The following is a 20,584-nucleotide window of genomic DNA, read 5'->3' as shown; positions in this document are numbered from 1 at the left end:
AGGAAGACTTATTGGAAGAGAGTATACAGTTCATACAAGTACACGACTTAAAGCTACTTAACACAAGGTGAAATGTACTACTGTCAATAAAATTACAGATTATCAGTGAAGATTCACCCTCCGGCAAAGCATCTTCTAGGCAGATGCTGCTTTATGAAGAGCGCTTGGAAGATATGCGACAAGAGCTTGTCCGGCAATATCAAGAACATCAGCAGGAGACAGAAATATTGAAGCAGGGTCACATGCAGCAAATGGAATGGCAGAAAGAAAATCAAGAACTCCTCTTAGCAGAGCTTGATAGACTTAAAGCACAGTTAGCAGAGGTAACGTGGGGTGGGTGCTGAGGCATAAAAAAACTAGGTTAAAAAGAGATTACAATTTGGCTGTGATAAAATTATTTTACACCTTCCCATGATGTAAATAAAGAAGGAAATCAGTCACAAAGGAGATGTCTGTTATTTATTGTGATAAACACAGTTATTGAAAAAGTCACGTAATTACATTTATTATGCTTTTTAAAGGTTTTAACTCGGTGTTTCTCAAACTGGGATGTGGGAATCCCCAAGGGTTTGAGAGCACTGCAGGGAGTCTGTGAGCACTTCGCAACGAACAAGAGGCAAGCCTGTTTCACGCCCGTTAGGCTCACACAAAAGTGGAGCCCTCTCAGTTTTTGAGGTCTTGGCAGATCTTTTCCACTTCAGGGGAAGGGATAGAAGGGTAGCTGCTTCTAGAGCCAGTGCATCTACAGCCATTTACCTTCCAGATCATCTTAGAGCACTAGGTTGAAATTTGCTAATTAAGTGGCAGGAACCAGTAGCTCAGGCCTAGGACCTGTAATTGGCTGAGAGGCACCAAGGAGGTGGAGTCCTAATTCAGCTATCATTGTTACTTCAAGTATAAAATTGAGCTGGTCTTCACATTATTTTCTAATGAAAAGGATTTCGCTCACCATGGAGAAAGAGAGATGCCGCTCTGCATTTATAAATAATAGTTCAACAATAACGGCAGTTTTCAGCTGAGTGCTGGAAGTTCATATTTTGTGTGATGAAATTTTCCCAGGCTCCTTTCCACTCCTGTTGGCCTCTGGCCAAGGAAGTTTCTTGGTGTCTTCAGTGTTAAGTCCCATTCAAGGGGTAGGATGAATTATAACTTGGTTCAAGGCCTTTTGGATTGTGGCCCTGTAGGCTCAGCTACCATCTGAAACCTGCCCTTGTAACCAGGTACAGGCAATACAAACATTTCACTTCAACTTGCTTCTAAAGTGTAACTAACATGGTTCTCACTTTGTTGTTTAAAGACACGTCTAGCTTGTTGTGGACTTTAACAGTGGCTGTCTGACACTCAGGTGCCAGTGAGAGAAGAAGGAAGAGCATGGGGGTCTATGGGAAAATTTAAAATGAAAAGGCGAGCTGCTAGTTGATTTATTTATAACTCCATAGTTATAACTGTAAAAAGAAAAAAATAGGAATTATCTTTATAGTGATCAGAGACATGCTGATTCCTTGTCTTGTTCCTAATACTGTGAAATGTCCTTGGTTTAGAACATATCACTGGATAGTGACCAGATCATCACAGAAAGAGAACAATTTCTTTTAGAGGAAGTAGACTCTCTAAAGAAGCAGTTAATACCAGAGAAAAAGAAGCTATGTTCTGAACTAAAAGACAGTGGTACTCAAACACAGGTAATAAGCACTTGGGCTACTTTTTTGTTGAATCCAAATACAGTGCCATTGCTATTATCTGTTACTGTTTTTGGCATGGGATATTTTCCTGCTGGGTGTCAGGTTTACTGAAAAGGGAGTTGATTAAATAGAAAGGTGGAGCCTGAGCAATTGGCATTATATTGAAGGTGAACTCTAATTTTAATGTTGCTGTAGTAACATCCAGCAAGGAACTAAGAAGCTGTTTACTTAGCACAACAAATGATTCTTACAGGCTATGACTAAACTGTTTCAATCTGCAGCGTAAGGTTTTCTTTGATAACAGTGGTTAATTATTATTTGAAATATACAAAGCATGGAAATTAGATTTTCATTCTGTAACATGACACTGTATCAGAACAGCTGATTCCACTATGACAGGATTTTTGTCTGTTTTGTCCTCTTTACCATTGCAAAAACTTATCCAGAGTGAAAATACAAGTGAAACTGAATCAAAAGAGTGCATTTTAGAAGGTGAAGATGGAGGAGGAGACCACAAAGAGGCTTCTTCTGACGTCATTTCAAAAGAAAGGTATACTGAATTTGAGTTGAGAAGGCTGATAAACTTTGTATGCTACAAAGGAGGGGATGCTGTTTTTAGCCTCAGATCTACTGTGACCATCCAGCATCTTAACAGAAGACAAACAGCAGTCAGTGTAACAAATTTTGATGCCTGAACTACTGTTTGACTACAGTGGGTCTGTAGATTTTTGGATTGTTTACTTCCTTTTTAAAAACTTGTTGAACAATGATTGCATAATTAAAAGCACTAGGGTTTTAACTAAAACTAGTTGAATCAATAATGTTATCAATTGATAGTTTATGGCTTGTGCCTCATATGTAGCAGTGTGTTTAATGTAAAAATTATTTTTCCATGTGTACTAAATATAGATCCATGATGTTATTACTTATTTCTAACTCTGATTTATAACATAACTGCCCATTACAATGAACCATTTCCCATTTTTCTGGCTAGCTAATATGATGTGGGAGAGTAATTTTTCTGCATTTTTTCCTGCATTTTGCTGTTCCCTTTATTTCAGACAAAAATTGTTTTATTGTATAGATTTCATCACATTATTTTCTTAGGTAAGCTTTCATTTTAAAACTGAATTATTCTTTAATGGTATACTCATTTGACCAGAAGTCTCAAGTTAAGCCACACTAAATTATTTCTATAATATTTCATTATCTGTATTCTCTAAGGTAGGTACCTCTGTTTCCAGTGGTCTCCCACAATCTTAGGCAGTTTTTAAATTTATCTTTTCTTTCTTCTGTCCACTTAGTGGAAAATATAGTATGTTCCATAATGGATCATTAGTAATACTGATGGGGAAGTACTGTTATAAACTAAACTAGGGTTTATTTATAATTCACATACAAATAGGGGTACCAAGTCTCCCAAGGGCCAAGCTGAGGAGTTGCAGTGTAGTTACCTTACTTAAGTCATTTACTGGCATGACAGGGAGCTGTAGGTCTCTCTGTCTGGATGTGATTTTTAATAAATCGGGTTTCAGTGTGACCCATAGCACCTCCATCGCACCAGAAAATGACATCATTTTCTAGTGCAATCGGGGAGTATGAGAGTGTGTACATGTTCTACTCCCCCCCCCCCCGGGCTGGGCAGATGAGTGAGGCCAGGAGGCAGCAGGAGTGGCGGGGTGCTTAAATGTGTCTTCTGCAGCATAAAATATAGATTTTAGTTACTCATCTTTAGAATAATGTCAGTGTTTCTCAAAAAAAGCCAAATGTGGATCTGGCTTCAACATAATTTTTAATCACATGAAAAGTGAGTACAATCTTGTGCAGAGTTACTCCAGTTTAGACTGGAGTTCTCCAAAGGACTGCAGTCCACAGTGGAACTTACTTCAGAGTAAACATTCATAGGATTGAGGTGCATGCATGGCTGCAGACCTATGCATATTTATTTGAAAAAAAATCCCATTAAACTCTGAGATTTCAGAATAAATATGTGTATGATTAGAAATAACAGTAAATATTTTTCCACATTGACTTTTTTTTTAGTATATTAGAAATGCCACTATTGAGCCCTCTGACTAGTTAAAGTAGGCCTCTTATTTTTAAAACTTTAAATAGAAAAGTACCACTTTACATTTGCTGAGCCTTTTTCAAAGATAACAATATGTGGGAGATCATTCTTTAAGTTTGCCAGCAGCCAGCCATCATGGGGAGCGCACCAACTCTGCTGCTAATTAAAGAAATTAGTAGACAACTTCAGAGGGAAATCTTTTGGGTTTTCATGTTTCATTAGCTCTGGAGCATTACTAATTAGAAGTAGGCCATGTTCATTGAACTTTGCCTGCACATACATGTGACTTTTTCCCTTGTGTAAGATCTCAGAGGAACAGAGTGCAGAACACTATCCTTGATCTGAAGCATAGAATTAAGCATTCCTTCTTGGAGCACAGCTCTACTAAACTGGGCATCTGCCACTGAAGTAAAAAGGAAAATCGTAGTGCCTGAATAAAATTGGTTCAAATGCCCAGGTGGCTCCGCTAGCAACTGATACCAGGCAAGAGACTATGTAATAATGAAAGATGTGTAGCACTATTCTACTCTAAGCCCATTGATTTCAATTGACTTGAGAACTGGAGTAACTCTACATAGAATTGTTTTACTTTTAGGGCTCTAGACAGTTTTTTGCAATATGCTGCAACAGTGACTCCCACATGTCCTTACCGAAAAAAGAAAATGTGTATTATTCTAATTAAATCAATTGTATAACCCATTGAGTCCTTTAAAAATGAAGTGTGTTCCGCCAGTAACTCACATACAGTGAGGGAAATACAAGAAATTAAATGTATTGATTTCATTTTCATTTTCTGTGAACAGACATGACTTACAGAAAGCTAATAACAGACTCCTGAAGATTTTGTTGGAAGTTGTAAAAACTGTTGTTGCAGTAGAAGAAACAATTGGCTACCATGTTGTGGGGCTACTGGATCGGTCATCAAAATGTCAGTTGTCTTGTAAAAGTCTTTCATGGGAAGCAAAAACAGAGGACCCCAAAAAACCAAGCATCCATGTGGGATATGAAGCAGGTACTTGCTATAAGATTTTTTTATGGAAAATATGTCAAGTAACAATAATGCATATTTGAGAAGAACTCATATTACTCTAATAATACCTAGGGCAGGTGTGTTAAAATGCTTTAAGATTTGATTTTTTAAAAATCTTTTTTGTGTGGTTTCTCTCATGGGGCAGGGAGGGTGTTGGCAATAAATATGTTCTGTCTTAGATATATTCTAATTCTGAAAAGAAAACACAGGTCAAAAATTCATGCTGTTTTTTATGACTATACTATTACCTAGACATGTTTGTACAAGTTATTATTAATGATGTTCACTTTGATTCCATAACATGCAGATTAATTGGTATTGGGCACACACTTCTTGTATTAGTAGGTTTAATGACAACTAACTTGTTTGTTTATCATAGATCTCATGAACAAAATGTTAAATCAACATTGTCAATGAGAATCTTATTCCACTGTCTTTCCAGCATATATGATCCTATCTAAAATCCTTAGTTTTATGCTTAGGCTAGCATATCTCACCTCCTTGTTCTAATTTATATGTGTATGTGTGTGGCCTTTAGATCATTATTCTCTCTTGGAGTTTTGAAGTGGGTTTGCTTACCCTCTGTTAGAAGGAAATTTGGGTTGTATAAACTATGGTTAACACCCATATAGTACTACTGCCCCATAGTTAACCAAACCTGAAAGAGTAGATAGGCATTTGTTTGTAGAATGGGAAGGAGGACATGGTACAGCCTGCAGCACACTTCTCCTCACTGCAATTAAGAGACTGGGAACATTACATTTGCACTGAGCCCTAATCAGCAGAAGGACAGCAAAGAATATGACACATTCTAGATGACTGAAACATCTGTCAGAATGACATCAGCACACCGAGTCCAGTGGAGATTTGGTGTTGATAATAGAGTATGCTTTGGATATCCTGCACAGATAAATATCCAGAGATGTTTGTAAAATGCTAATTGTCCAATATGGAATAAAAGCTCTTTTCAGATAATACAGGAGGCAGGAAGCTAGTTCCCTTTCTCCCTCTGTATGTAGCATTATTATTCTACATATTTCATCTGATGAGGGTATTTAAATGTTTGTCTAACCCACCAATCTGTTAGATCACTTGCCTTATTATGATTGCTTTTACTGGGTCCTTAGGGAGATACCCCCTCAGATCTTATTATGAGGTATGTGTGAAGTGCTTTGAATTCTCTAAAAATAGACTAGCAGTACAATCCCAAACAGTTACACCCTTCTAAGCTCATTGACTTCAGTGCACGTACATGGATTTAACTCTGTTTAGGATTGCACTGTAAATATTACCAAATTAAAGATGTTGAAAAAGACGTGTAAAGTTTTGCCAGTTGCTTCTGTAAACTTAGAATCTGGCATCTGTAGCAATTGCTTTTCTTCTACTAACTTGTTGTAATACCTTTCTAATTGCAGTGCTTTTCTGTTTACAATAAAACAGTGCTTGTGAAAACTTTGCAGGCCCCTTCTTACTAGAACTAGACTTGTTCTGCAGGAAATGGGTCCCCATGAATTAATTTCCCATGCATTAACAACAGATAAACAAAGGACATTCTATTGTTTGCCCTGCACTCCCCTCTGTCTCTCTCTCTCGTACACACGTACGCACGCACACTCTGTTTGCTGATTGCAGAGTGACAGTTGGAGGGTTGTACATTGTGAGAGCAATCCTAATTAGGTCTACTTAAAAGTTAGTAACATTTTATTTGAAGGGGCTTACTCCCAGGAAAGTATTCTTAGGATTTGCAGCCTGTGTCTGATTTCTTAAGTGAAAACCGAACGTTGTATTTAGAGACATTCAGAAGAGGCAGAGGCAGTAGAAAGTAGGGGGGATGAAGTGAGAAAGGAATTCAGTGTCAACAGAGTTGGAAATGGTGACAAAGAGGCTTTTCAAAGAAGCCATCATAAGCTCTAGTAAATGTGGAGTGCTACAAGGGAATCCTTAGCTGAATGATATTTTTGCTATTTCTTATCAATCATAGGTGATAATATGCTGGTTTTGTTTTAAGGAGGTAATGAAAGTGAATATTTTGGTATGTTTGTTGTTAATAGGAAAGGGGAGGAAGAGCTCTGGGCGTGGGAGTTACCCAAGATCATTCTCAACAAGTATATTTTGCCAGGGAATTGCTTGATGTTGGCCACCAGTTTCAGCAAAAAACCCCTAAGACCTTCTTCCTGTGTCAATTTGAAGAAGCATCAGTGTTCTCCCTGCCCCCTCATCTCTTTTCTTTACCAGTTTGTTGGATGGTTTCTTGCTCTCAACTAGCCCCAAAGTGTCTAAGTATTTTATCTTTGATTCAGTAGTTGCTTTGCAAACTTCTGCCAGGTGAGATTGACGAAATTAAGAGTTGGCAGAGTCCTGCTGCTGAACTGAAGATAGAAGGAAGTCATTCACATCTTTCCTATGCTGCTTCTGTTGCCACTCCAGCTCCAAGGAGATTTTTTATTCCCCGAAGTGTTCACACCAGTACTGAAGTATTTTGTGATCGTTTAATTAAAAAAAAAAGATGGTAGCAGAACTGACAAGGCTTCAGTTTCACCAGGCAGAGAGACAGTGAAGTTAATGATGGGGGAGGGTCAGGTAAAGCAGAAAGGAAGGACTACATGTTATCTCCAGTTACTTTGCTAACCAGCTACTCCACATGAAGGAAATCTGTTTCTCCTGAAAGGCTTGCATAGCAATTGCTTTGGAAGCTGAACAAATCCCACGATGTGGGAAGCAAGGGAATTCTGTGGCTTGTGAGAAATATCTTCTTAATAGTGTGGATAATGGCAATATTAGAGAAACAAGCTAGTGTGGAAGCAGTCTATTTGTGAAGGTACTGAATACATAAGAAAATGGTTTGAAAAATGAAGTTGTTTCTTTTCCACTCTAATTGAGGATCATCAAATGATTAGCGTTCAAGGTTTCAAAATCCTGGATGTGAAAATTGAGATTCCTTCTATTTTAACTTAATAACTTATAATCTTTAGAGCATGAAAGATATGTAATAAAACACAAGACTACACTTGCCTTCTCCTAACTTGTACTAGCTTGTTTCAGTAGATAAAAATAAACACTGATGAGGCATGTCATGGTGATTTATAGAGTACAGAATTTAATGGCATGACTGGGAACATATACATAAGGTGGCGGTCCAGATTTTAATATAAAATCTTCTAATTTGTATTATGATATTTCATTAACTCAATTTGTATAGTAAAAAATGTGGGTGTATTATTAAATATTCTCACAAATGGAAAGGGATCATATAGCCAAATCATACCCTAAATTAAGACTGCACGATTTGATTTATAGTTTAGTAAATATAAACAATTGTGCCAGTTTGGTGTAGTAGTTAAGAGTGTGGGACTCTAATCTGAAGAACCAGGTTTGATTCCTCACTCCTCCACTTGAAGCCAGCTGAGTGACCTTGGGTCAGTCACAGCTTCTAGGAGCTCTTTCAGCCCCACCCACCTCACAGGGTGTTTGTTGTTGTGGGGATGATAATAACGTACTTTGTAAACCGCTCTGAGTGGGCATTAAGTTGTCCTGAAGGGCGGTATATAAATCAAATGTTGTTGTTGTTGTTATTAACTTGTTTACAAGTGCCATGCTAAGCAGGTCTACTCAGAATCCTACTGAAGTCTATGCATTTGGGCTTACTTCCAAGAAAGTGTTCTCAGGATGTCACTGTAAATAACATAGTAATAATAACATTTGATTTGTATATCGCCCTTCAGGATAACTTAATACCCACTAAGAGCGGTTTACAAAATATGTTATTATTATCCCTACAACAAAACACCCTGTGAGGTGGATGGGGCTGAGAGAGCTCCGGAGAGCTGTGACTGACCTGAGGTCACCCAGCTGGCTTCAAGTGGAGGAGAGAGGAATCAAACCCGGTTCTCCAGATTAGGGTCCAGCTGCTCTTAACTATTACCCCAAACTGGCTCTCACTACACCAAACTGACTCTCATTAGACTCTGTTAGACTGGCTCTCTGTTAGACTCTTAACATGATTACTAGGCTAAAAAACAAATCCCAGCAGATGTGGGGTATACTGTCAGAGATGGTTATGGCAGTCAGCCAAAACAGAAGACCATTGGCACCCTAAAGACTAACATGGTGTGATGGCTGGCTTTGGTAGCCTTGTGGGATTTGTTCAGTGGCTCCACACTCAAAGTGGCCTGTCAACAATTGCTGCATTCCAAGCAGCCTGATTGGAAGTAAATATGGTGAGGTGAGGGTCCTGCCAATAGGAGTCAAAAGGTAGCTGGGGCAGGGCCTTAGGGGAGACAGGTGTGAAGGCTGGAGGCTTGGTCTCCAGCTGATGGCAGATCGACCTGGTGAGAGGGCGAGGAGCCGTTGATGGGCCGAAATCCCAACCTGGGGAGGGAACCCTGGCTGGGAGGGAAAGGTGGTGGTGCAGCTGGAGGCAAGGTGTGGAGAGGGTAGGGTCCAGAACATATGGCCTCTCTTCTCAAGAGGGACAAAGCTCTGGTCTTTTTTGGCCAGATTGCTGAGAATCCAGCGGTTTGATTGAGGTGGATTGGGAGAGGTGAGGCTAACTCCAAACAGTCAGAGGTGAGCATGTGGTGAGCATGGGAGGAGGCCAAGAAAGATTTCTCATGTCTGAGGCCATGGAAAGCAGTGACAACTAATATTTATTCCACTATGAGCTTTTGTCATGAGTCAGAGCTCACTCAGGGAAAGAAAGAAAATCATTTTTCTTTTTTTTTTCTTCATTGTATCTGAAGAATTGAGCTCTGAATCACAGTAGCTCATACTGCAATTAATGTTGTTAGCCTTTAAGGTACTACTGAATTCCTGTTTTATAGATTAGCATGGCTACCCCACTGAATATATCAATAAGGATCTGTAATACTTGCTGTGTCTGAAAGCGGAGATCTGATATGCCAGCACAAATAGTATGGATCTCAATATGGGGTGGTGAACAATGCCACTTGAGGTGGAATTGAAGAGTGTTTCAGATATCATGAAATTCAGAATGCAGATAATGTAAGACATAATAAATAAGTTACTCGTAGATTAATATATACATTGCAGTGTGTTTGCAATAATCACACATAGATTCACATCTGGAAGTGCTTTGCATGAATGAATTCTGACACACATAACACAACCCTTGTAACTGAAGAATAGTTGAGCAAAGAAATGAAAATGAGTCCAGAGCGAGTGTGTGAGTTAGTATCATAATGGTTTCTCTGGGACATGGATTAGTAAAAAGACCAGATTAGGAGTTGTGTCTCTAGTAGGACTGTCTAGAAATCACATGTGTAAATCCCAACAGCATACAACCTAGTAGCTACAAGAAGCCGTTTGAGAGCTTCAGAGTTCATTCATTTGAGAACTATGAATTAGTAACAGTTATTTTCTTTACCTTTAGTGTAAGGGTGAAGGCATATGTGATGTACAAGCCAATGAGAAGTAGACAGAATTTAAATGTTGCACATCCGTTTTAAAGAAAGATTCCACAGATTGACTGGTCTATTTGTTTACTTTTCAGAGTTAACAAGTAGACAAGTCAATATGTGGAATCTTTTTTTAAAGGCTTATTTAAAAAAAAAACCCTGGGTAGATCTCTAGAAATAGTTTAGACAAGTGGGGACTCATAAGGACTTGTGGGAGATATCTCATCCCCCCCCCATGTCCTCTTTCCTTTCCCTGCCCCCATAGCCTCACTCTCTTTTCTTGCTTCTTTCACTCCTTCCCACCCACTTTTGTCTGCCCCCCCCCAGGTCTTCACTTTTCTCCCTCCCCCGGCATCTTCCCCCATGGTGTAGTGCTGCCTGAACTAGGCTCAGTTGCATGGTGGGGAACTGGCTAGGACTTACGAGGGATTCTTCACTTTTCCCCGTATCCCCTTCACTCCATTTCCTCTTTCCCTCTTCCTGGCAGCCTCCATATGCTCACCTTTCTCTATGTCCTTCTGTCCTTCAAACCCACTAAACACCTTACCTTTTATCTGCTTCCTCCATCTTCATCTATATTTATTAATTTACTTCATTATATATTGCTTTTTCCACAATAGGGACCCAGAGCAGCTTACATCATTCTTCTTGTCTCCATATTTTCCTCACGATAACCCTGAGAAGTAGTCTAGACTGAGTGTGTGTGACTAGATCAAAGTCACCCAATGAGCTTCCATAGCAGAGAACTGATTTGAACGTGGGTCTCACAAATCCCGCTCTGAAACTGTAATCAGTATGCTACACTGGCTTGTGGCGGGTTGGGCTGCTGTTGAATAGAATACAGTAACACCTTAGAGAGCAACAACATCTTCCAGAGTAAAAGTTTTTGTGAGCCAAAGGTCACTTGTCAGATACAAAAGTTTACACAATAACTAATACCCTTTTATTTGAATATATCTTTCCTATAGCTCTACTTACTGTACTCCAGGTTCTTATTTTGTCAGAAGCTAAACAGGGTATCTTACCTGATCAGTAAAATGGGTGAACTTCAGAGAGCATCATTTGTGTCAGTAAGTGGTGTTGGTGGTTCAGTAGGGGGAGTATGCTTCCCTTAACTCAGCCTGAACCAATGCATCAGTATAGCTTTGATTAACAGTATCCTGGATGTACATCTCAAAGGTCCTTTCTACTCTGAGGATATTAAAGCTCCTGCAGTACCCTGGCACCCAGAAGCTCTTCACCTCCTGGGTACTAAATAATCATAATGGTCATGTCTTTAGCAAGTCTTTTTAATAGGGGTTTGGAACTTTTTAAATGTCTCTTTTCTCCAAATCCATTCTAAACAGTGCACAGTGTGTTGGCTGAAATAATTGACAGTGATCCCTGTGGGAACTGCATCTTAATGTGTTTGAGTTGGATTCTGCAGGGCTTGTAAAGCGCTTTGAAATCCTGTGCAGATGAAAGGTGCCGTGCAAATGTAAATTAAGTTCATCCAGATATTCATTTCATTCACACACAACTGTTGTGTTTATTTTTTTTTTCATGGAGTGTTACAGTTTTATTAAATTTACATTAGCTTTTCAAAACCTAAAAGGAGATATGAAACAGTGGTTGATATTAAGGAAAATATTTCAGTGGTGTTAGAAATATCAGCAAAGGTGGTACACCAGCCTTCAAGCCAGCACTTAAAAAATACATAGAAACATACTTCTCTTGAACTGGTGGCTCTTGCTGTAGCTCCCATACTGATGATCAGTTCAACGAAAGGGAAGTATCAGGACCCCATTGTTAATTTTTATTGTTAAGGTCCAGAAATGTATTGCTTAATGATACATGCATGTAGAGCCTCAGGTAAAACTTGCTGGCTGACATGCAATCCTGTGCAGAGTAACTGATGTTTTAAATGTGGCTGTTTGCTACCTTGAGGACCTTGTTTAGGTAGAAAGGGTAAAATTAATAATTAAGTATTTTTTACTTCTAAAACAAAATGCAGATAAGGGTGAATAAAGGGCGTTGCTGACTAAAGACAATAGCATGGCAGTGTTTTTTAAAATCATTGTTACATTAACTGTTGAGTTTATGCATGTAATTATTGCTGGGAGAATAATATTAAAGGCACAATAATTGTTTCCAAATAGGCAGTCCATGATTAGAATTGATACCTCCCAACCAATATCCATGTTTGTTGATCTTCTTTCCTGAATCTCTTGTTCTTTTTTGCAGCTACCGCTTTCTGACAGCTACCACATTAGTTCATACCTCTTTGCAGGGGCATGAAATGGTAGTGGTTAAAATGTGGTTAAACAAGTTCAATTTCCTATTCAGAACTTTACTGTAACTGATGAACTGTTACTAGGCATTCACTCTAATTTTGTCAAAAATATTTATCTTTAATTATTTGCCACATCATTAATAGCATAGCCATTATATTTGTTTTCTTATTACCAGCTAATAGTCTTGAATTTATGTTTATCTGGAATTTATGTTTATCCGGAACTGTGTAAATGAAATGTTTTTAGAATCATTAATTATAATAATAGTTTTATATATTTTAACCTTTATGTATCTTGTAATCCGCCCTGAGCCTGCTGGAAATGTGGGGAGGGCAGAATAAAAATCGAAAATAAATAAAATAAATAAATAAAATATTTCTGTAGAAGTGTAATCCTATGCATGTGTACTTGAAAGAAAGTCCAACTAAACTTAGCAGTATTATTCATGAATAAGTTTGCGTGGGATTATAACCTTAGTCCCCAAGTATCAAGGGAGTCAGAATATCTATTTTTGTCCTCCCCCCCCCAAAAAAATTAGCAAGCCTTTGCTTATTTGCTGAAATCAATTTGTAGAAAAGTAATTTTCTAAAAAGATTATTGGAATGTTACTGGCACGAAATAATACTGGTGCACTCAGTTATACTTTCTGTGCTTGCTATGAGCACTCTGGTATAAGAATATACTGTCATGTTCCGCAAAAATATTTTTCTTCTGTTAGTATCTCCTTTTCTATTGCCTGTTTTTGTTTGCTCTGTGACTAACATTTTCTCTGCCTTATTTGTGTAACTGTTTCTTTTGTTACTGTGGTATCATGTTTTAAAGTTGTAAGTATAGCTGTTTATATGTTTCTGCACAGTTTGTCTGTTCAATCACAATTCATTATTTGTATGTAAATGTATATGGACATTTTTGTACCATTCGTAGTGCCAAAAAGCTATAAAAGACATTACTGTCTCTTTTTTCTCCCCCCCCCCCTTTTTCTTTTTTTGCAGAAAAGTCATTTTCCTCGTATCATGGCAGTGATCTGGAGGGTGATGTTAATAATGTGTGGTCGGACGTAACAGATGAAAGCCTTGTCCTCACCCAGTACCTTACAGAGCATGGCTTTGCTGGAGTGGAAATAGACTCTGATAGTCAAGAGCTGGTTTTAAATATCAACTTTCGACTTCAGGCAGCAGTTGAAAAACTTCTGGAAGCAATCAATGAAACAACCAATCAGGTAGTATTTCTTAATTATATTCCTGCTAGTCGGTGTGAGGGAGAAGCAGCATGTACTGGATAGAAGAGCCTAGGAGTTGTTCTCTTAAGTTCTGTAAAAGTTTTGAAAATCTTTTCTGGCTTTTCGGTGAAGTTCTAAGTATAGTCCTGTAGCCTTGTGCAGATGTAAGCTTCCAATTTCATATAGCAGCAAAATATGATTAATGCAGAGGATTGATGAAAGGAAGTAAAAAGGATCCAGTTGTGTGAACATATTTATTTCAGGTTTTTCTAAAATATTAAGGAAAAAATATCCCGGTAGTCTAATGTTTTCAGGAGATTTGATACTCTATGTGTTTATCATCGTGTCCTTTGGGCAAGCACACATGGGAACTACACATGCGCAAGCTAGCCATGGACATTCTGAAGCTCCTAGAGGCTCAAGATGCTCACCTAGACTTTTTGCGTGCTTTTCCCCGGCACAGCTATAAAAGGTGGGGCGAGAAGCTCCCTCCCTCAGTTCTTCATTAGCTATTGTTGAAGAAGTACATGTTTTTCACTCCGCTCCTCGATTCCAGAGATGCAAGTTCAGGTCTTTGGCTCCATAGTGTCAAAGGCTTTCTTCAAGAAGCGTCCATTTTATGGAACCAAAATGGCCCAATCAGATGGGCATGACAAATGGGCCATTTGTCTGGGCAAGGGCCATGACACTTTGCAGTGTGCAGTCTGCAAAGAGTTTACACCCAAAGTATACCTTGAAAGGGCATCACAACTTAAAGCAGCTCTGTGGGAGCCTTGAAGGGTTCCACCAACTCCAATCAAAACACCAAAGATGTTGGACAGCATCTCCCAGAACAGGCCTCCTCAGTTTCTCCAGCATGTTTGACGCCTATTACTGCTCAGAACCAGTCAGTTCTAGCTGTGCCTTTGACAGTTCCACCTCTGTGCCAACCAGAGCCGTTTACAAAAAAGGCTAAGCTCAAGTCAAAGCATGCTGATAACACGATGGCTCAGAAAAGGAAAAAATCCTTGTCTTCAGTTCTGAAAAAAAAACCGAACTGGGCCCGATTTGTAAAAATTCGGTATTTCCAAATTGGGCCCAGTATGATTGCCCTGAATCGGAAATACCAAATCAAAGCTTCCCAAAGCAATTCGGATTGCTTCAGGAAGCTTCGGGGCCTTAAAGGGTGCCCGGCCTCCCGACCTCCCACCACCACCCTACTTACCTGGGGCAGTCTTCTGGTGGCAGTGTGGGCGGTGGCGGCAGCATTCACTGTTACCCTGCCGGCCACTGCTTTGGCCTCTGTGGCGGCGGCAGCAGCATTTGCTGCCACTTTGCCGGCTGCCGCAGAGTCTGAAGCGGCGGTGGGGCCGGCTGCGGCTGCAGCCTTCCCCGCCACCCTGCCAGCCGCAGTGCCAGCAGCAGAAGGCCTACTCTGGCCTTCAAGGTAAGTGGGGCAGGGGAAAGGGGAACTCAGGGGTGAGGTGGGAATCTCTCTTCGGTATGCTCCGAATCATTTTGAAGCATACCGAAGTGATTTCCGAAACCCGAACTGCTTCGGGTTTTGGGTTATTCCGGATCATTTTCCTGCTTCTGGTAAATCCAACGTGGGAAAACCAAATCTTTCCCCCGCTGCACACCCTTAGTTCCGACCATTTCTGTTGCATCGAGTCCATCCAGGATTCTGAGAACTGCACTTTGGTTCCATCCCTTTCTGAGGGTGAGATTCCTGTGGTCATGGCTCCATCCCTTTCTGAGAGTCATGAAACCATCTACAGCCATTTCATGAGGTAATGGAACCATCTACAGCCATTTCTCCATTAACGCCTTCACCAATACAGCCTGTGGAAAGACTCCTCGGACCTATCTGAGGGTGACAGTCACACGGAACTGACTCCTAACCATAGACACCATTGATTCCATTACTCTCCTTATGGCTCCCCATATCATTACTACACTTATGGGTTTGAAGCTTCGCCGGGCATGGATCCACCTGCTCATTACTTCTTCCATGATGAAGCTGCTTATGTTTTGGTTCACACAGAACCAAGAAGTAAATCAAAACCTACATCGGTTCCAGAAAATAACGTTGCCCCGGAACTGATGTTAAACTGTACAGTGCAATCAGATGACAATTCCAACGCCATATCGGATCTCAGAACCTTCTCCACTGGAATTTCTTACAGAGTATTCTGTTGCTTCCCTGAGAAAAAATCTCTGCTTGTATACCAAGCATTTTTAGTCCGGTTGGCAAGATCTTTGAACACTGAGGTGCTCTGATCTCTTTGGATCCAGTCTTTACGTTCCTACATTCAGAAGCAGCTGGACCAGTAGCATTTCCAATAACATAAGGCATGTTTGACATGTCTAAAGATGTGTGGTCCAGACTGACTTCAACTCCATCGATGTCAAAAAACCTGGGCAATATGTATAAAACCAAACAAAATGAATCAGTTTTTTTGTTTACTCACCTTTCTGCCAGTTCGATTGGCATGGGCCATTTGGTTCTGATCGATAAAGAGGGCAAGAAACTAGACATAACGTGTAGAAAGGTTTATGCTTCTGCAGCCTTAACCTTTAGAATCAGTAATTATGAAGCCATTATGGCCCACTACCAGATTTTCTTATGGGAAAAGATAGGCCCATACCTAAGCCTAATCCCAAATGCAAAACAAAGGCTTGCAAAAATTTTGCAGGAAGAAACATTAAGGCTCTCCAAACAACAAATTGATACTGCCAGACGTATTGAGATTGCTCTCGAGAGCTATGGCCTCCGCAGTTGTGATACGTAGACACACGTGACTCAGAACCACAGCGCTAGCCCGTCACTATAGGATGAGGTTAGAAGACCTTCCCTTTGAAGAGACAGACCTATTTTCGTCCGCAACAGACAAGGCAATCAAAAATATTAAGGATGATAAGGTGACAGCGAGGTTCTTGGGTATCACACCTCTCTACCCAAATCCTCATACCTGATTTACAATAGTAAATACACATTGCCCAAAGGCTCTCAACAGCCTTCTTCCTCTGCCTTTGTTCAACGTCAATAGGAGATACTTCCAAACCAAATCAAAGGGTAGTTACCATTCACATGATGGATCAGTCTGGATCCAATAAACAAGATTTTTGACGCCATGCCTTCTAGGGGTATGTCATTCAACCATTCACTTCCTCTGCAGGCTTGGGAATCAATCATTCAGGAGGATTGGGTGCTGTCCATAATCGGCCAAGGCTACTACTTGGAGTTCAGTACAGCTCCATTCAACATTCCTCCTCTGTACAGCCTCCACCACCTCCTGATGTTCTCTTAGAGGAAGTGTAGTCTTTGCTGCAAAAGCAGGCCATCGAACTGGTTCCGTCTTGTTGCACCGATGGGGTGTTTTCCTGATTTTTTTATTGTCGATAAAAGATCAGAAGGTTCCCTCCCAATTTTAGACCTCCATTCCTTAAACAAGTTTATAGTTGTCAAAAAGTTTAGAATGTAGTCATTAAAAAACATTTTACCCCTGTTAAACACTCAAGTTTGGTTCGTTATTGTCGATTTAAAGGAAACATATTTTCATGTTCCAGTAAATGTTCAGTACAGAAAGTTCCTTCACTTTCAGTGTGGTTCCAAGAACTACCAGTACAGGGTTCTTCCTTCTCGTCTCTCCTCTGCTCCTTGTATTTTTACAAAAGTCATGGCAGTAGTAGTAACTAAGCCACCTTAGGGAGAAAGGGTATACCTTTTTTCCCTGTCTCAATGCTGGGCTTTTGGTGGTCCAGTACAGAGAATCCCTGTCCTAGGACATGTCTCTGGTCCTTACCATCCTCCACAAGCTCGGCCTGATGTCAGTGTGAAGAAGTCATCCCTGATTCCTCAGCCAAAGGTGGTATTTGTGCAGGCAGTCTTAGACTCCTCACTAGCCCTTGTCTTCCCTACCCCAGAAAGGATGGGAAAATTTCTCCTCACTCTGAACAAGGTCCTTTTATACAGGCACCGAAATACAGAACAAATTCAAAGACTGCTAGGTTTTATGGCTTCTCTGACTCTGATAGTTCCATTGACCAGGAATGAAACACAATGTAAGTCCTTCCTCAGAGGTTTAGCAAGCCTATATCCTCCAGCATCCAGATTGATTCCCCAGTGGAGTCTCTCTTGGTTCTCGCTTCACTCATGCGTAAACCTTTTGAGCCCCTAGCTACCTGCTCCCTTAAGATTCTGACAGCTAAAACAGCCTTTATGGTGCTATAACCTTGACAAGGAGGGTGAATGAATTGCAGCGTTGATACATGACCCTCCTTTCATTAAGATGTTCGCAGATAAGGTGGTCCTCCGTCTGAGCCTCCCCTTCCTGTTGAAGGTTGTCTCTGCTTTTCACTCAGGATATTGTCTTACTGGTATTTTCCCCTACTATTATGACTGACACAGAAAGACTTTTGCACACCCTTGATGTTCAGCATGCTTTGTGTTTCTACTTAGATAGGACAGCTCCTTTCTGAAAGGACCCTAATCTCTTTGTCTCGTTTAAAGGGCCCCAAAAGTGTCTGAAGGACCTGTACAGACCATTTCAGATTGGATAGTTTAGCTCATTAAGGATTGTTATAATCAATCTAAACAACCATGCCTATTGCACATAAGAGCGCACTCTACAAGAGCTCAATCCACCTCGTCAGCCTTCAGCTTGGGCATCCCTGTAGTGAAATGGTATAAGGCGGCCCCTTTACGCACCTTGGTCTAGGCCATCCACATTCATTAAGCAAGAGCCAGTTTGGTGTAGTAGTTAAGAGCAGTGAGACTCTAATCTGGAGAACCGGGTTTGATTCCCCACTCTTGCACTTGAAGCCAGCTTGAAGCCAACAGCTTAGAGAACTGAGGGAGGGAACCGCTTGCCTTGCCTTTTATAGCCGCGCTGGGGGCAGGGGAGTGTACAAAAAGGCTAGGTGAGCGCCTTGTGCCTCTAGGAGCTTTAGAACGTCCACAGCTGGTGGCTCCCATGTGTACCTGCACAGAAGATCACTCGATGGACAGCAGTTACAGGTAAGTATAACTGTTTTCTTTTTAGAAACTGAACATTTATGCTGTTCTGTCTTCTGGAACTCTGCATTTTATTTGGAAAAGATTCTACAGTAATATTAAAAGATTAACTACAAATAGATGATGTGGCGTAGATTGTTTGCTTGCTGTTTCTTATTTGGTTGCTGTGGCTTTGCTCTTGCCACCTTTTGACGAGCACTTTGTTTTTGGTCTCTGGATTTGACCTCTGATCTGTTGGCATATGTAGCTGAGGCTTTTGGTTTGTTGATGGGGGACTTTGGGTAAGGAGAAGCTCTGCACATAAGGATTTCATGATAGCCTGATCTGAGGAAATAAGTTCCTGACAAGACAAGTTCTCCTGTCTTGGTTTCCAGACCAAGGACTTGAAATATCCCCTCTGTTGGATGGGGTTATACTGCCTTTGAAGAGCCAGGTTTGCAGCTTGGGAGTGCCGCTTGATACAGCGGTCACCTTTGAAAATCAGGTTGATTTGGAATTAAAACTTAATAAAGCATGTTATAAAAAGAAAAAATCCTGTGACCCTGGTGGTTCAGAGTGCTTTTGCCCAACTGGTACATCTAGACTGGACTATTGCAATGTGCTCTGCTTAGGGCTATTCCTAAAGAGGGTTCAGAAGTTGCAGCTAATGGAGAATGCCGTGGCTAGACTGCTGGTCAGGGGCAGCTATTGGGAGCATGACACCCTGATACTACAGCAATTACCCTGGCTATTCATCTGCTGTTGGGCCCAGTTCAAAGTGTTGATTTTGTCCTTTAAAGCCCTCTATGACTGGGAACTGGGGTATATGAAGGACCAACATCTCCTATATGTTCCTGCCCTGGAGTTAAGATCACAGGGAGTGGCTCTCCTGACAATTCCACCAACTAAAGAAACTTGTTTGTTGGGTACATGAGAGAGGACTTTTTCAGAGGCAGCCCCACAGATATGGAACAACCTTCCAGGGAGTTGTCCCTGGTCCCCTTGCTGTCAGTCTTTAGATAGAAGGGTGGCTAATAAATGTTTTTAATACATATTAAAATAAAATGCTAGTCTTTTACTACTGTACTCCACTGTCAGAGTGCTGAATGTGGAGTCGTTTCAGCTACATCTTGTCCAAGATCATCTCTAGTCAGTGCTACTACTTAATTTGGTGTTTCCCCAGCAAGGCTTGTTTATTACAGTGTCACTTGCAGCTGAATTTAATTTATAGTTCCCAGGTTGCTGTCCAAAGGAGGCTTTTCTGGCAAAAAGCCCAATAGATCTGTTTAGGATTGCTCCGTTGCAAGCTATTTCAAGGTATGTTCTGTACCGGAAAGATCTAGGAACAGTCTTGAGTTGGCCTGTTTCTGACTTGCATACCGTTTCTAATAGAAACCAAAACATTACTGAGAAAATGGTGAATGGTAAAAGTCTGAAATGCTTTGCTTTTAATGACCGTTCATAATGGTTTTATAAACAGAGGACAATTCTTTGATGTGTTGTACATTCCTTAGTGTCATTAGCTTGATGTTTCTTTTAAAATAATGTTCTTAAAGAGGTGGGAAAACCAGTATTGAAGTGGCTGTTTTAATCTCTGCTGAATGCTGTTTCTGAGCTCTGACTTGGATTTTGAATCTTGTCAGGCAAGGTTTATTGTGGGTGTGTTAATTCAAATTCCATCTGCTCTGTGTACCTGTAGTAAAGAAATTAAGCCACTCCTATTCTCCTGACCTCTTCCTCCACAGAGGCATTGAGAGCTGGCCTTTTACACAGCACAATGGAGTTTTCTTTGACTTCTGCACAGTTCTTCTCACAACTGAAAGAAAAAGAATAAAGGCAAACTTTCCAGTTGATGAATGTATGATGTTGAGTTTTATATCCTGAGAGATTTTTAGAAGTTGACAGTTGCCGGAGATTTCTTTT

General features: G+C 40.4%; 1 protein-coding gene across 4 annotated transcripts in view; it reads left to right on the top strand.

Moving 5' to 3' along the window:
* AKAP9 (A-kinase anchoring protein 9) overlaps positions 1–20,584 on the top strand; it is a 142,514-nt gene that overhangs the window by 55,917 nt on the left and 66,013 nt on the right. For 3 of the 4 annotated variants that reach the window (XM_054991881.1, XM_054991882.1, XM_054991880.1), the window contains exons 18-22: positions 99–323; positions 1,542–1,682; positions 2,129–2,232; positions 4,554–4,762; positions 13,460–13,686. In XM_054991881.1, coding sequence (XP_054847856.1) covers positions 99–323; positions 1,542–1,682; positions 2,129–2,232; positions 4,554–4,762; positions 13,460–13,686 — 906 coding nt within the window. The remainder of the gene's footprint in view (positions 1–98; positions 324–1,541; positions 1,683–2,128; positions 2,233–4,553; positions 4,763–13,459; positions 13,687–20,584) is intronic. The other variant, XM_054991883.1, reaches the window with a different exon arrangement.

This window comes from Eublepharis macularius, chromosome 11 (assembly GCF_028583425.1).
Source record: "Eublepharis macularius isolate TG4126 chromosome 11, MPM_Emac_v1.0, whole genome shotgun sequence".
Taxonomy (NCBI): Eukaryota; Metazoa; Chordata; class Lepidosauria; order Squamata; family Eublepharidae; genus Eublepharis; species Eublepharis macularius.
This window is presented reverse-complemented; position numbering and strand designations above follow the sequence as displayed.